Raw genomic sequence first — 14,701 nt, forward strand, 5'->3', positions numbered from 1 at the left:
CTTATCTGCTGTAACTTCAGGTTGTTGACGGAGGAGACGGCCGTGATCTGACGTGACCCTTTGTCTCCCATCTCTAAATCTCCAGCCTTATTTCCTCTGTTGGCACAGCACCCTGCGGTGTCTGCTTAACTACTGCCACCGTCTGTCCTTTCAATGGAGTCAAGCCTACAGTGCTTTGGATTCCAATCCCACTGTAAAAAAAGTGTGGCATCGCTTTGCGTCAGGAGAGGTTGATGGTCTCTGTGCCATACTGAATTTGGTATTCTTCAAATTTCTCTTCAGAAAATGTATCATCAATTATATTAAATGAACTGTAAGGCAGGCTAATGGATTTCCTCTGTATGAGTACGGCAGTGATCCTCTGAACTCCTAACGCCCATTGGTCAATGCTACAAGGGAGGGAACGGCCGCTGTGTGTTTGGATGAACCCAGGGTCATGCTGTTATTGATGTTCAGAAGCAGTGCATTTGGAGTCTCTGTGGCAGCTGAGGTCAGGAGCGATGTGAGGACAAATGACCTGACTGAACTGGGAGGAGGATTGGCAGATGCAGTCAGTGTTGCTGCAGATGAATCTGAGCTCCTCTTCTAAACACTCGATCTATGCCCTGTTGTACGGTCCCACGTCAAAGGTGTGTTACAGCTACAGAAGCTCTAAGGGCACTTATCACTGATGCTTCCCACTAGTACTGCGAGACCTCCGATGGGTGGAATTTCCACACAGTCAATCAACCACTGACTGACACACAGGCCTACTGTTTGCAGCTGCTGTCACATCTGTTTTGATATTCAGAGCCATTCACTGGTTTTCTCTAACTGCTGCCAAAACGCCAGCATCTTCCACACGATCCAGGTACCAGACAAGCTCTATTTCTGCTGTGACTGGAGACACTCTGGAATTGGTTCAGACTTCTAACAGCTATGATATGCGCTTAGTGTACAAAACGTTAACTTTCCATGACGTAGACTGACCAGGTGAATCCAGGTGAAAGCTATGATCCCTTACTGATGTTACTTGTTAAATCCACTTCAATCAGTGTAGTTGAAGGGGAGGAGACTGGTTAAGTATTTTTAAGCGATGATACAATTGAGACATGGATTGTGTATGTGTGCCATTCAGAGGGAGACAAAAGATTTAAGTGCCTTTTAACGGGGTATGGTAGTAGGTGCCAGGCGCACCGGTTTGAGTGTCAAGAACTGCAGTAGTGCTTTTCACGTTCAACAGTTTCCCGTGTGTATGAAGAATGGTCTACCACCCAAAGGACATCCAGCCAACTTGACACAACTGTGGGAAGCTTTTGAGTCAACATGGGCCAGCATCACTGTGGAACCCTTTTGACACCTTGTAAAAGTCCATGCCCAGACGAATTGAGGCTGTTCTGAGGGCAAAGGGGGGGAGGTGCAATTCAATATTAGGAAGGTGTTCTTAATGTTTTGTACACGCAGTGTAGACTTGAGTATTTGGGAAGGGAAAGGGGGATACCTAGTCAGTTGCACAACTGAATGCATTCAACTGAAATGTGTCTTCAGCATTTAACCAAACTCAGAGAATCACAGCGGTGGACTGCCTTAATCGGCGCCTGGGGAGCAGTTGTTGTTTGGGGTTAACTGCCTTGCAGATTTTACCACCTTGCTGGCTTGGAGAACCTTTCAGTTACTGGGCCAACGCGCTTAACCTCTAGGCTACCTGCCACCCTACTGTTTGGAGAATGTCTGTACATTCAGTAGGGTTCTATATTTTGTATTCCTGCAACTGTTTCATTGTTAATTCATGATGGTGGTGCCTGGTAATGCTAATTCAAGTAGGGCCTAGTTTTTATTGAATTTTTTCAGAGGAGCATCTGGTGTATCGCCTCAGATTTGCACACAGGAATGTATCTGGGTTTCTTTAGGGGAATTTCTTCTCTTTCTGTTTTGCCTGGTCAATGGGGAGTCAACATGCCTCGGTCAAGTCCCCCATCACCTCTGTCTCTTGTCTGTGTAGACTAAGGTTTGATGTGGCCTGTTCTTAATGTCGTCCCATGGGAGCAGAAGTAGACACCTACCCCACCAGTGCCTGAGAGCAGCCTCCATACATATACACACCGACATCTATTGTTTCATTATCTAGGCTTGGCTTTGAAGATCACGGACCGAGTCGACTGTTCTTATGGCCCCTGCTCTGGGAGCAGCTGTGGTCGTCTGTGTTGCTGCCAAACGGCATGGACCTCCCAGCATGCAGCAGTGTTCGAGCGCTCTGCTCATTTACTGCTGCTGACCAGACAGCGTAGACTGCCTTTAGAAGAGAGCACTAATCACCACGAGGAGAATGTGGAGCTCTGGTACAATATGGAAAGGGATAATTATCCATACGAAGCAGCTCTCTGAGTATAGGCTAGTGTATAAAAATAGCACCGGCTCACTCACTACCCCGCTCTCATGAACATTAAGTTTGGCTTCAAAGGGTAGATGTACTTTAATGTAGCTATTTCAGGAGTAATTGGCACACGTGGAAAATTGCCCCTCCATTACGCCATTGCTTTTAGGCATGAACATTTATTTTAATTTTTGTGATACGTCATTTTGATGATTTCTCTTGCCGTTTTCTATAAGAAGTACGGAGAGTGGGGGGGGATGGAGGAAGAGAGCCATGTAAATGTATGGTTCTGGGGGGAGGGGACCATGAGAAAAGGATTCCACTGAGGTTCTGTATGGAGAGTGAACTGTTGGTCAACCCCATGGCCTCTACTAGGAAATGGTCTTAGTGATCCACACAGCGCACGTGTGGAGATGATAATAAAAAAAGAAGTCTTAACTGAACCTCAACTGGTTGAGTCTTCATTGCATGTTTTTTTTTGTTTTTTTTTTGACCTGACAGCTGCCTGAGTAGGAAGAAACAGCTGGTGGAAAATGTCTTCTTTAGGAGGATGTTTAATTTCAGACGGCTTGATGCCCTTTCAGGGACTAGCTTTTAGGACCCTTGTGGTCAGATCAATGCGTAATTGTAATGTAGCTTTACCCATCTTGAAAACCATAGCCATTGCCTTGCCCAATGAGCAGCGGTGCAGTGAATTCAGCCTACTGTATAAAATAACATTTACATTTTAATCAGATCTACTTACTGTAGCAATTAGTGTTAAGTGCTTCGAAGTTCACTGGCTCGGTGATTCGAACCAGTGACCTTCCAGTTACTGGCACAACGCTCTTAACTGCTAGTATACCTGCCACCATTAAAGTTCACATATCAGCTGTCAAATTCCTATCAGAATATGAGACTCGACTGGCATTTCACCTATAAAACACTAATAAGCCTAAGTGACTATACCTCTGCTTGTAAAACTGAAAGCATCACTCCCACAATAGCCATATCCGTCTGCTTAGCAACCTAATAAGGGAGCATAATTTGCTTTTAGTGGTTTCATGCTGTAAAGTCTAGGAACATAGTCTCTTTATGTTCCTAGTGTAAAGTGCATTGTCGGATCAGTGGAGGACCCACGGTCAGATTTGTGTGGTTGTGGGCTCTTGACTTCAATCATGGGCGTTTACCAGACTCTCCTATAAGGTAAGTGTAGGTTCACATTAAGACCATTAAACTCCCTTAGTCACTTAGAAGCCCTGGTTACGGTTAGCTGGACTGCAAAGGCTGGGTTTATGATGAGGTTAGGTTAGCATAAAATGGAGATATGGATGGAGGAGGTTGAAAAGGACAAAGCCTGTGTTTACTGAGGGCTGGTCGCCAAGGGTGGGGACTAAAGAGATGGGTATTATAGATTGCCTTTTTGAAATGTTAGTTTCTAGTTTCCTCCCCCACATTCAGAACAGGGTGTACTAGAAATTTGAAGATTTATGCTCACACATTTTGTTCAGTTAAGGAAAGTCACGTTGTTGCACTTTTCAAATCAGTGACCTTGAGTGAGTGTGGTCTCAGTGGGGAAGCTATTGGTGATGAAAAAAGTTAAATTGGCATTACCTTGACAGTGTTCTGTTCTGAGTAGCAAGCTAGACCTTTAGGCATTTTACATAGCTAGAATATAGGGCTGACCCCATTTTAGTCGACTGGTCGATAGGCTGTTTCTTTGTCGAGCAGTAGAACAAATCTAACATTTTTCCATGGTTAACAAGACACCTGTATGATTTGCACCTGTGGACTAATCCATTGTGGATGCCGTGGCGATGGCAGTCCATCACTGACGTGCTACTGAAATTGTATATGGTTAAAGACAATGGCGCAACACTAATACAAGTATTATTTAATAACAAATGTTGACCTCCACAAGTCTAGTTCATTCTTGGGAGCAATTTCCAAACGCCTGAAGGTACCGTGTACATCTGCACAAACAATAGTACGCAAGTATAAACACCATGGGACCATGCAGCCGTCATACCGCTCAGGAAGGAGACGTTCTGTCTCCTAGAGATGAACGTACTTTGGTGCAAAAAGTGCAAATCAATCCCAGAACAGCAGCAAAGGACATTGTGAAGATGCTGGAGGAAACTGGTACAAAAGTATCTATATCCACAGTAAAACGAGTCCTGTATCGACATAACCTGAAAGGCCGCTCAGCAAGGAAGAAGCCACTGCTCCAAAACCGAGGGCTTTCGTAAATTCGCTCTGGCTAGCTATAGGCTGGACAATAGAACGAGTCAAAATTCACCCAATGCTGAAAAACAGCTAAAGAACGTTGGCTAAACTGGAACACTAGCTCGAGCCCATAGCAAATGAATGGAATCGAACGTTTGCAGAGCCTGTTTTGACTGGAGTGATGCTTAGAACTCCATTAAATATATCCCTTTTTATTTTACTACTACGATCTGTTCGTTGGACGAAACTGGGAAATAAACATCCGCACCTCGATGGTGTCAACTGTGCTTATGTCTGCGTAATGAGAAAGTAGGGAAAAAATAAACGTATATTTCTGGTCTAGAGATCAATGACAAACGAGCTCGCTGCCCAGACTTCTATAATTACGAAGATTATAATCTCCTGATTTTTTTAAATGGTGCCCGTTTAACACTTTTTTTTTACTTCCGTCCCTCTCATCGCCCCTACCTGGGCTCGAACCAGGGACTCTCTGTACACATCAACAGCCACCCTCGAATCGTTACCCATCGCTCCACCAAAGCCGCGGCCCTTTTAGAGCAAGGGGAACAACTACTTTATAGGTCTCAGCGCGAGTGACGTCACCGATTGAACCGCTATTAGCGCCACCTCGCTAACTAGCTAGCCATTTCACACCGGTTACACCCGACTTGAAAATAACTAAATATACACAGTGAGATATTTGGCGAAATAGACAACACTATTTCATGCGTTAAATAAGCTTTTAATTTGTCACTTCAAATAACAGTTCTAATTTAGAATGTTGTGTGTTCTGAATTTGCACGTGCAAGCCAAGCGCCACCACAACTACCAGTAGCACTGTCAAAGCTGTATAAAAAAACTCTGCAAAGGCCACGAACAATGTGTTTACAATGCCGCGTTGGTAAAAAAAAAAGCATTATTTGTTCGACCGCAATTTCTGGGGTAGATAGCTAGCTTTAGTTTGGTACCTAGCTAGCACCAATACAACCAGCCTGAAAACAATGACCAGTAGACACTGCAGTCATTTTCATTATTCTTAGCAATGATTTAGGAATCCTTGTGAGTAAATATTGTTTGCCTATTGAAATTGAACTTCAGTTCATAAAAATAAATAGCTAGCCAGCTACTTAACCCTGTTGCCCAAAGCTAACGTTATAAGCAGCCAGCTAGCTTCACCTGGAAAGTGAGGCTCGACCGGACTGGGTTATGTTGTGAAGCTAGCCACGATTAGGATTAGGCACAATAGTGGAATTTGCGGTTTGCCTTCAAAATAAAAGTACCTATTTAAAAGGGATGCATCAAGTTACATTTGGTGGAATCATGCCATATTTAGATAATGTTAAACCAGGTTGGAATGTGAAGCAATGAAATGGGGTATGTCTACTCTGACACCCACAGAACTGTGAAGTGCTTTCGCAAATATTAGCGTTGTCGCTCTTATCGCGGGACTGTGAAATCACCTCCCCAGTCAGCCTATTTGTTTGTATTGACATTCATATTGCACTGTACAGCTTTACCCCATTTAATTGATCCCCAAACCTTAGGTATCAGTCTACTCAATACCCAAGCAATTTTTTCCCCAATGCAATTCTAAAGTATAATACATCCAGTGTGATTTCAAAAGATTTGTCAAATTAACAAATAGTCTTTCCGACCTCATTCAGTAGTGTTGTAATTGTCATTATTAAAAATATAAAAATCGTCCGATTAATCGGCATCTGCTTTTTTTGGTCCTCCAATAATCGGTATCGGCGTTGAAAAACCATAATCGGTCGACCTCTAATTAAAACACCTAGGATTTTTCTTTATATGGAAAAATACACATTTCAAAATGTAGACCAATCTATTGGTCGAAAGAATAGACAACGATTTTTTTTTTTTTCCGGGGACAGCCCTAGTAAAAATGTGACTTTGGCTCAATAAGGGTGAAGAAAGCATAACAATCTGAACCTTTTGCAGTGAAGAATATAGCCTACATGGATTCCAATCCTTGGGTTTACCTTTGAAGATCTGACCATGATTTTAACCTAGTGACCTTTTCCAGTTGGCTGAATGGCTCTGTAAGAACATGGCAGCTGTAAAAGCAGGATTCTCTGGCCAGATGACCTCAAGATCAACAGGAAATATTGCTGACCGCCAGAGACCCACCGTGGCCATGTTTCATGGTTGTCTCTAACTGACAGAATGGAGCACCCCTGGTGCTTGTGAATTCTGCTCAGAGAACACTGTGTCACTATCAACTGTAATTTTCTTCCATTTCTTTTCTGATACATATCTTTTTCATGTTAACATGTTACTGATTTGAGGAAGGAAGTGCAGGATGATAACAAAGTCCTAATGAAAGCTGTGCAAAACAACCCCTGTCATTCCACTTTCGTCTCTGAAACATGAATTGGGCTAGTTTAGATCCAGCGTACCATCCAGCCTTGCAGAACTAGGCCTGTAAGACTGCATATTAAGTCAAAGTGTAGTTAAACGTGGTGCGCTTAGAAGCATTTAGTGAATACGAAGCCTGTTAAGTCCTGCACAGCTACTCTGTAGTGAAGCCAGAGGGGCCCTCTATTGCTGGGCTATTGCGGTGGTCCCTCATGGCCTTGGCTGAGACGGGTCTCATGGGAGAGGGGGAGTATGGGTACTAGTAGTCCTGTGTTCTGCTCTGCGCCATCTCTGCTGTAACTAACTGTTGTTCTGTGCTGTGACTAAATGCCTCTGGCTATCTGGCATTATACAGAGACCGAGAGAGAAATTGCTCTTTTACTGCTCACAGCGCATTCTGGAGATAAAAGATGAAAGAAATGAAATGGCAGGGCTATTCAACTCACTATGTTATATTTGATTTACTGAATGTCATTAATTATGCGGAGCGGGTCCTGTGCTCTTTGGAAAGAGCACACATTGAATTTCAAAAAACCGCTTTGAAGGGAACAGCTACAGTATACGCAGTGTGTACAAACATTAGGAGCACCTTCCTAATATTGAGTTGCACCCACTTTTTCCCCTCAACAGCCTCAGTTCACCAGAACATGGACTCTACAAGGTGTCGAAAGCATTCGACAGGGATGCTGGCCGATGTTGACTCCAATGCTTCCCACAGTTGTCAAGTTGGCTGGATGTCCTTTGGGTGGTAGACCGTTCTTGATACACACGAGAAACTGTTGAATAGTTTTTGGCACCTACTACCATACCCCGTTCAAAGGCACTTTTAAATCTTTTGTCTTGCCCATTCACCCTCTGAATGGCACACATACACACTCCATGTCTCAATTGTATTAAGGCTTAAAAATATATATTTTTCCTGTTTCCACCCCTTCATCTACACTGATTTGAAGTGGATTAAACAAGTGAAATCACTAAGGGATCATAGCTTTCACCTTCATTCACCTGGTCTGTCATGGAAAGAGCAACTGTTCCTAATGTTTTGTACACTCAGTGTATGTAGGGAGAGCAGCCTTTTGACAAATGACTGATTCTTACTGTTCAGACCAAGATTATCAAATGGAGAAGACAAGCTTGTCCTGTTGTATTTGCCCAATGCCTGGATACATGACTGGTTTGGCAGACACTTACATTTTAAGGTGACTTTACAAAGGCTGTATGATAGACCTTGGTCTGAGACAGTCTGCTTCTCTACTACTACCCCCCCCCCCCCCCCAAAATCTAACAAAAAGGTCATACAAATTATAGTGCAGTTCAATGGCCTTTTGTTGTCACCTTTCAGCTATGGTGTAGATTGAAGAGTGTTGGGCCATCTGTTTGACCTGTCACCTGTACCGTCCCCTGTACCGGTCTCCTCTGACCTGTGCCCTCTCCTCTCTATAGAGCTGCCAGAGAACTGGACAGACACGCGAGAGACCCTGCTGGAGGGCATGCTGTTCCAGCTCAAGTACCTGGGCGTCACGCTGGTGGAGCAGCCCAAAGGAGAGGAGCTCTCCGCAGCCGCCGTCAAGAGGATCGTGTCCACGGTCAGCACCACACACACTTGACCTTCTACACACTTGACCTTCCCAGGCGTTCTACACCCTATCCCCCCCAAAACACAAACCTCCCCTTTTTAGATTCCCTGACCTTTTTTAAAGGGTCGTTTGACAACTTTCCCAAACAGTGGATTGTGACCTATTCCGATACCCGTACCACCACAGTATAAAACAGTCCCATTTACTTCCCCATTAAGTTGTCGCCTTCATGAAAGCCAACCTTCTGCAACAGCCATTTAACCCAGATGCAATTAGTCGTGATGCATCCGAGTGTTGCTCTGGCCAGGTGTATTGTACAGTAACAGGAAGGTGTATTATTAAATCTGGCAGCCCCACAGACATTAAGTTGGGGGGAGTATATAGGACCCAGGGCACACGGGACAGTTTCAGAGGTGATTGACACTTATTTCTTTCCAATTTTGTGCATGCATTTGTTTACATCCCTGTTGGTAATGATTTCTCCTTTGCCAAGATAATCCATCCACCTGTCAGGTGGGGAATATCAAGAAGCTGATTTAACATCATGCACCTTGTGCTGGGGACAATAAAAGGCCACCCTAAAATGTGCAGTTGTGTCACTCAGCACAACGCCACAGATGTCAAGTTTTGAGGGAGTGGCAATTGGCATGCTGACTGCAGTAATGTCCACCAGAGCTGTTGCCAGTATTTAATGTTTATTTCTCTACCATAAGCCAAACTCCAATGTCATTTTTGAGAATTTTGCCATATGTGCAACTGGCCTCAACTGTAGACCACGTGTATGGCGTTGTGTGGCCAAGGGGTTTGCTGACATCAACGTTGTGAACAGAGTGCCCCATGGTGGCGGTGGGGTTAAGGTATGGACAACGAACACGCATGCATTTTATTTTTGGCAATTTTAATGCACCGTGATGAGTTCCTGAGGGCCATTGTCGTGCCATTCATCCGCCGCCATCCCCTCATGTTTCAGCATGATAACGCACGGCCCCATGTCGCAAGGATCTGTACACAATTCCTGGAAGCTGAAAATGTCCCAATTCTTCCATGGCCTGCATACTCACCAGACATGTGACCCATTGAGCATATTTGGAATGCTCTGAATCGACGTGTACGACAGTGTGTTCCAGTTTCCGCCAATATCCAGCCATTGAAGAGGAGTGGGACAACGTTCCACAGGCCACAATCAATATATTTGTTGTTCACTAGAGATGTACTTTTAGCACATACTTGCACACTGGCAAAAGTCACACAGGTTTGAGATTGCATAAGTATCATTAACCTATTCGGCCTCTCACGCTCTCACCCTCTTTCTTCTAGGCCAAAGCCAGCGGCAAGAAACTCCAGAAAGTGACATTAAAAGTGTCCCCCCGAGGAATCATCCTCTATGACTATGCCTCTAACCAGCTGATCGAGAACATATCCATTTACAGGTTAGTCTCACTCACTCACTCACTCACTCACTCACTCACTCACTCACTCACTCACTGACAGAGAAGGGGTGCCCAAATTTGAAATTCTATCAGGCCAAGTTCTTCATTTTCAACTTGCAATAAAACAAAAGTTGTTTTCCCCCAGAATCCCCCTTCCAAACCCTCTCATCCATCACTTTGAGACTGAGAGTGTTGGGATTTGCGGTGATGAAGAAGGGTGGAGGGGTGGATAGAGTTTTCCATCAATGTCCTCTCCCTCAGGAGGCCTCTACAACAACAGCTGTGTGTCTGAGCTTTAACCTGGGGTGTGAGCGCTCAGAAACAGGCATGCGAGATAGCACACACACCCTCAATTTCACCTTTCAAAAACAGTGTGACTTGCTTAGGCCAAACTTGAATCGCTTGTTTAATATTCCACATTTATGAGAAGTGGAGGCTTCCCAGCACTCCATCTCGAAATGAAACGAATGGGGTGGCAGGTAGCCTAGTGGTTAGTGTTGGACTACTAACCGAAAGGTTGCAAGATCGAATCCCTGAGCTGACAAGGTACAAATCTGTTGTTCTGCCCCTGAACAAGGTAGTTGACCCACTGTTCGCTTGCGTCCCACCTACTCAACAGCCAGTGTAATCCCGTGGCGTGTTATTCAAATACCTCAAAAATGCAAAAACTTCAATTTTTCAAACATATGACTATTTTACACCATTTTAAAGACAAGACTCTCGTTAATCTAACCACACTGTCCGATTTCAAAAAGGCTTTACAACGAAAGCAAAACATTAGATTATGTCAGCAGAGTACCCAGCCAGAAATAATCAGACACCCATTTTTCAAGCTAGCATATAATGTCACATAAACCCAAACCACAGCTAAATGCAGCACTAACCTTTGATCTTCATCAGATGACAATCTTAGGACATTATGTTATACAATACATGTATGTTTTGTTCAATCAAGTTCATATTTATATCAAAAACCAGCTTTTTACATTAGCATGTGACTAGCATTCCCACCGAACACTGCCGGTGAATTTACTAAATTACTCACGATAAACGTTCACAAAAAACATAACAATTATTTTAAGAATTATAGATACAGAACTCCTCTATGTTCTCGATATGTCCGATTTTAAAATAGCTTTTCGGTGAAAGCACATTTTGCAATATTCTCAGTAGATAGCCCGGCATCACAGGGCTAGCTATTTAGACACCCGGCAAGTTTAGCCTTCACCAAACTCCGATTTACTATTAGAAAAGTTTGATTACCTTTGGTGTTCTTCGTCAGAATGCACTCCCAGGACTGCTACTTCAATAACAAATGTTGGTTTGGTCCCAAATAATCCATTGTTATATCCAAACAGCGGCGTTTTGTTCGTGCGTTCAAGACACTATCCGAAAGGGTAAATAAGGGTGGCGAGCATGGCGCATTTCGTGACAAAAAATTACTAAATATTCCATTACCGTACTTCGAAGCATGTCAACCGCTGTTTAAAATCAATTTTTATGCCATTTTTCTCGTAAAAAAGCGATACTATTCCGACCGGGAAAGCCTGTATATGTACAAAGAGAGAAAATAAATACATCTCGTGCCCTCGTGCACGAGCGTGAGTCTCAGTACTCTGATCGGCCACTATCCAAACGCGATAATGTGTTTCAGCCAGAGGCTGCCTCGATATCATTCAGCTTTTTCCTGTGTTCTGAGAGCCTATGGGAGCCGTAGGAAATGTCACGTTACGGCAAAGATCCTCAGTCTTCAATAAAAAGAGCCAAGATGAACAACAACTTGTCAGAGAGGGCGCTTCCTGTTTGGAATCTTCTCAGGTTTTTGCCTGCCATATGAGTTCTGTTATACTCACAGACACCATTCAAACAGTTTTAGAAACTTCAGGGTGTTTTCTATCCAAAGCCAATAATTATATGCATATTCTAGTTACTGGGCAGGAGTAGTAACCAGATTAAATCAGGTAAGTTTTTTATCCGGCCGTGTCAATACTGCCCCCTAGCCCTAACAGGTTAACCCACTGTTCCTAGGCCGTCATTGAAAATAAGAATTTGTTCTTAACTGACTTGCCAATTATATAACGCTAAAATAAAAAGACCAGAACTTGGATCACAGTAACAGAGGAGGGGGTTGGATCACTCTCACAGTAACAGAGGAGGGGGTTGGATCACTCTCACAGCAACAGAGGAGGGGGGGTTGGATCACTCTCACAGCAACAGAGGAGGGGGTTGGATCACTCTCACAGCAACAGAGGAGGGGGGTTGGATCACTCTCACAGCAACAGAGGAGGGGGGTTGGATCACTCTCACAGCAACAGAGGAGGGGGGGTTGGATCACTCTCACAGTAACAGAGGAGGGGGGTTGGATCACTCTCACAGCAACAGAGGAGGGGGGTTGGATCACTCTCACAGTAACAGAGGAGGGGGGTTGGATCACTCTCACAGTAACAGAGGAGGGGGGTTGGATCACTCTCACAGTAACAGAGGAGGGGGTTGGATCACTCTCACAGTAACAGAGGAGGGGGGTTGGATCACTCTCACAGTAACAGAGGAGGGGGGTTGGATCACTCTCACAGTAACAGAGGAGGGGGGTTGGATCACTCTCACAGCAACAGAGGAGGGGGGTTGGATCACTCTCACAGCAACAGAGGAGGGGGGTTGGATCACTCTCACAGTAACAGAGGAGGGGGGTTGGATCACTCTCACAGCAACAGAGGAGGGGGGTTGGATCACTCTCACAGTAACAGAGGAGGGGTTGGATCACTCTCACAGTAACAGAGGAGGGGTTGGAACATTGAGGACAAAATCACAATCATGTCGCTTAATTCTCCATCACACTGGAGCACAACCGTTTTCTCTGAGTCTGAAGAGGCTGTGTGATCTTCAACACTATTTAGCTGTGACTCAATGTAATGATGTTGGTTAAATTTAAAGCAAACATTGTCATTCACTGAGGTCCTCCTCTCCAGGCAGCTGCTAGAGAAGATGGATGAGCAGTAAATTAAATGTATTTACCTAGACGCCCAATTTCACAATGCTCTCACTCTTAACATCTGTCGTAAATCACAATGTCGCGCCGTGCAGCTGTTGGCTTTTATAGCAGAGAAATGTTTTTTTTACACGTTGCATTTTTATATCACTGAGTCATTAGTTAACTAGACATTTGATCTCTGCAGAGTGATGTTCAGAGTTTGAGCAGCAGGGTGCTGGTGTAGAGGAACAGGGAGGGCAGATTGCGGTCATTCATTACCCAACCCACCTGTCAATCAGGTCTCAGGGTGATATGATGTCATGCCTCAGAACATTTGCAGAACAGAGCATGTTCCAACGTTAGAGTAGACCTGCAGTTGAGGCAAGATCCAATAATACTAAAACGCCACAGGGCTGGGCGGACAGACACGGTAGGGATCACACAGTCGTCTTGGCTACAACTAATGGAGCCGAGGTACACTGGGGACAAACCACAGACCAATGTCCTTAACTTAAAATTCAAAGCCTGGATCTTTTGATTGGGTCTCCGCCTGCACGCTAGTGTGTGTGTGAAATGTGATGGGTTTATTTAATGTGGAAATGAAAGATTTAAGTGTCTAAATCTGATTGTAGTGGGCTTAAAGGCTTAGTGAAGATGAAGTTGCGTGATAGCCCTGCCCAATCCGCAGGGACACTTTTTTTTAATTAAAACTAGTTTGTCTCTGTGACTCCCTCTCAGGATATCCTACTGCACAGCAGACAAGATGCACGACAAAGTGTTTGCCTACATCGCCCAGAGCCAACAGAATGAAACCCTGGAGTGTCACGCCTACCTCTGCACCAAGAGGAAAGTGGTGAGGTGTGTCTGTGGCCCCTCTTCCAAATAGTATCTCTCCCAGGGGGTGGCTTTGTGAATGAGTGTGCCACTCCCTCTCTTTCCTTCCCCTTGCTAATTTAGCTCTGGGCCAACGGCCACACTTCCTCCCAGCTACATAAACAACTAGTAAGGAGAAGTTGAACTGAGTAGTAGGGACCAACACGGTCACATGGGTTAATGTTCCCTTATTAAGTGTTGAGGAGTTTCCTCTGGAGGCCGGCGACCCCTCCCTCTGTTAGTCTCTAGTTCTGCTCTTATCCGTCTTCAATGGCTTTTCCTCTCCCCTCTTAAAACACTTAGCCAACATCTTGTATGTCATACTTACTGTGCTTATTTTCCTCTACCTCTCGCTCTCTCTCTCTCCCCCTCAGGCCCAGGCAGTGACGTTAACAGTGGCCCAAGCCTTCAGAGTGGCGTTTGAGTTCTGGCAGGCCGCCAAAGAAGGTACGCGTGGTCACCCCGGATGACTGGAGAAGTGTGACGAATGTCTCATTCTTTGAGTGTAACCGTTCTTATCCTACTTCGCTCTCTCACCTCCCCCTTACTCTTTCATTATTCCCCTCGGTTGCCTCTCGGCCTCTGTTCTCTCTCAGTACACACTTAAAGGGAAACTTAGAGATTTAGGTCGGTTTTCCACTGACCCAGAGTCAAACCAACCCATGGATACCATTTGTATGTCTCTGTGAGCAGTTTGGAGATTATTGAAGTTAGCATATTGTTAGCTCAGTGCAATTGCTGGAAGTCTCTCGGTACAATGGCCATCTCCTCTCAAAATCAGGGAAATAGACACAACTACCCCAAAGCTGGGTGGTTGGTCATTTCAACATTGTATCGGTCTCAATGGCGCTGCCCGTGTGCTCAGATGCCATAATGGCCAAATGACCATCCACCCAGCTTCGAAGTAGTTAGGTCTATT

General features: G+C 44.6%; 1 protein-coding gene across 5 annotated transcripts in view; it reads left to right on the forward strand.

Annotated features, from left to right (window-relative positions):
• arhb (low density lipoprotein receptor adapter protein 1-B) overlaps positions 1-14,701 on the forward strand; it is a 52,299-nt gene that overhangs the window by 22,115 nt on the left and 15,483 nt on the right. For all 5 annotated transcript variants that reach the window (XM_045723247.1, XM_045723248.1, XM_014210437.2 and 2 more), the window contains 4 exon segments: positions 8,378-8,520; positions 9,829-9,941; positions 13,648-13,762; positions 14,157-14,229. In XM_045723247.1, the coding sequence (XP_045579203.1) occupies positions 8,378-8,520; positions 9,829-9,941; positions 13,648-13,762; positions 14,157-14,229 (444 nt within the window).

The sequence above is a fragment of the Salmo salar genome, chromosome ssa09, assembly GCF_905237065.1.
Source record: "Salmo salar chromosome ssa09, Ssal_v3.1, whole genome shotgun sequence".
Taxonomy (NCBI): Eukaryota; Metazoa; Chordata; class Actinopteri; order Salmoniformes; family Salmonidae; genus Salmo; species Salmo salar.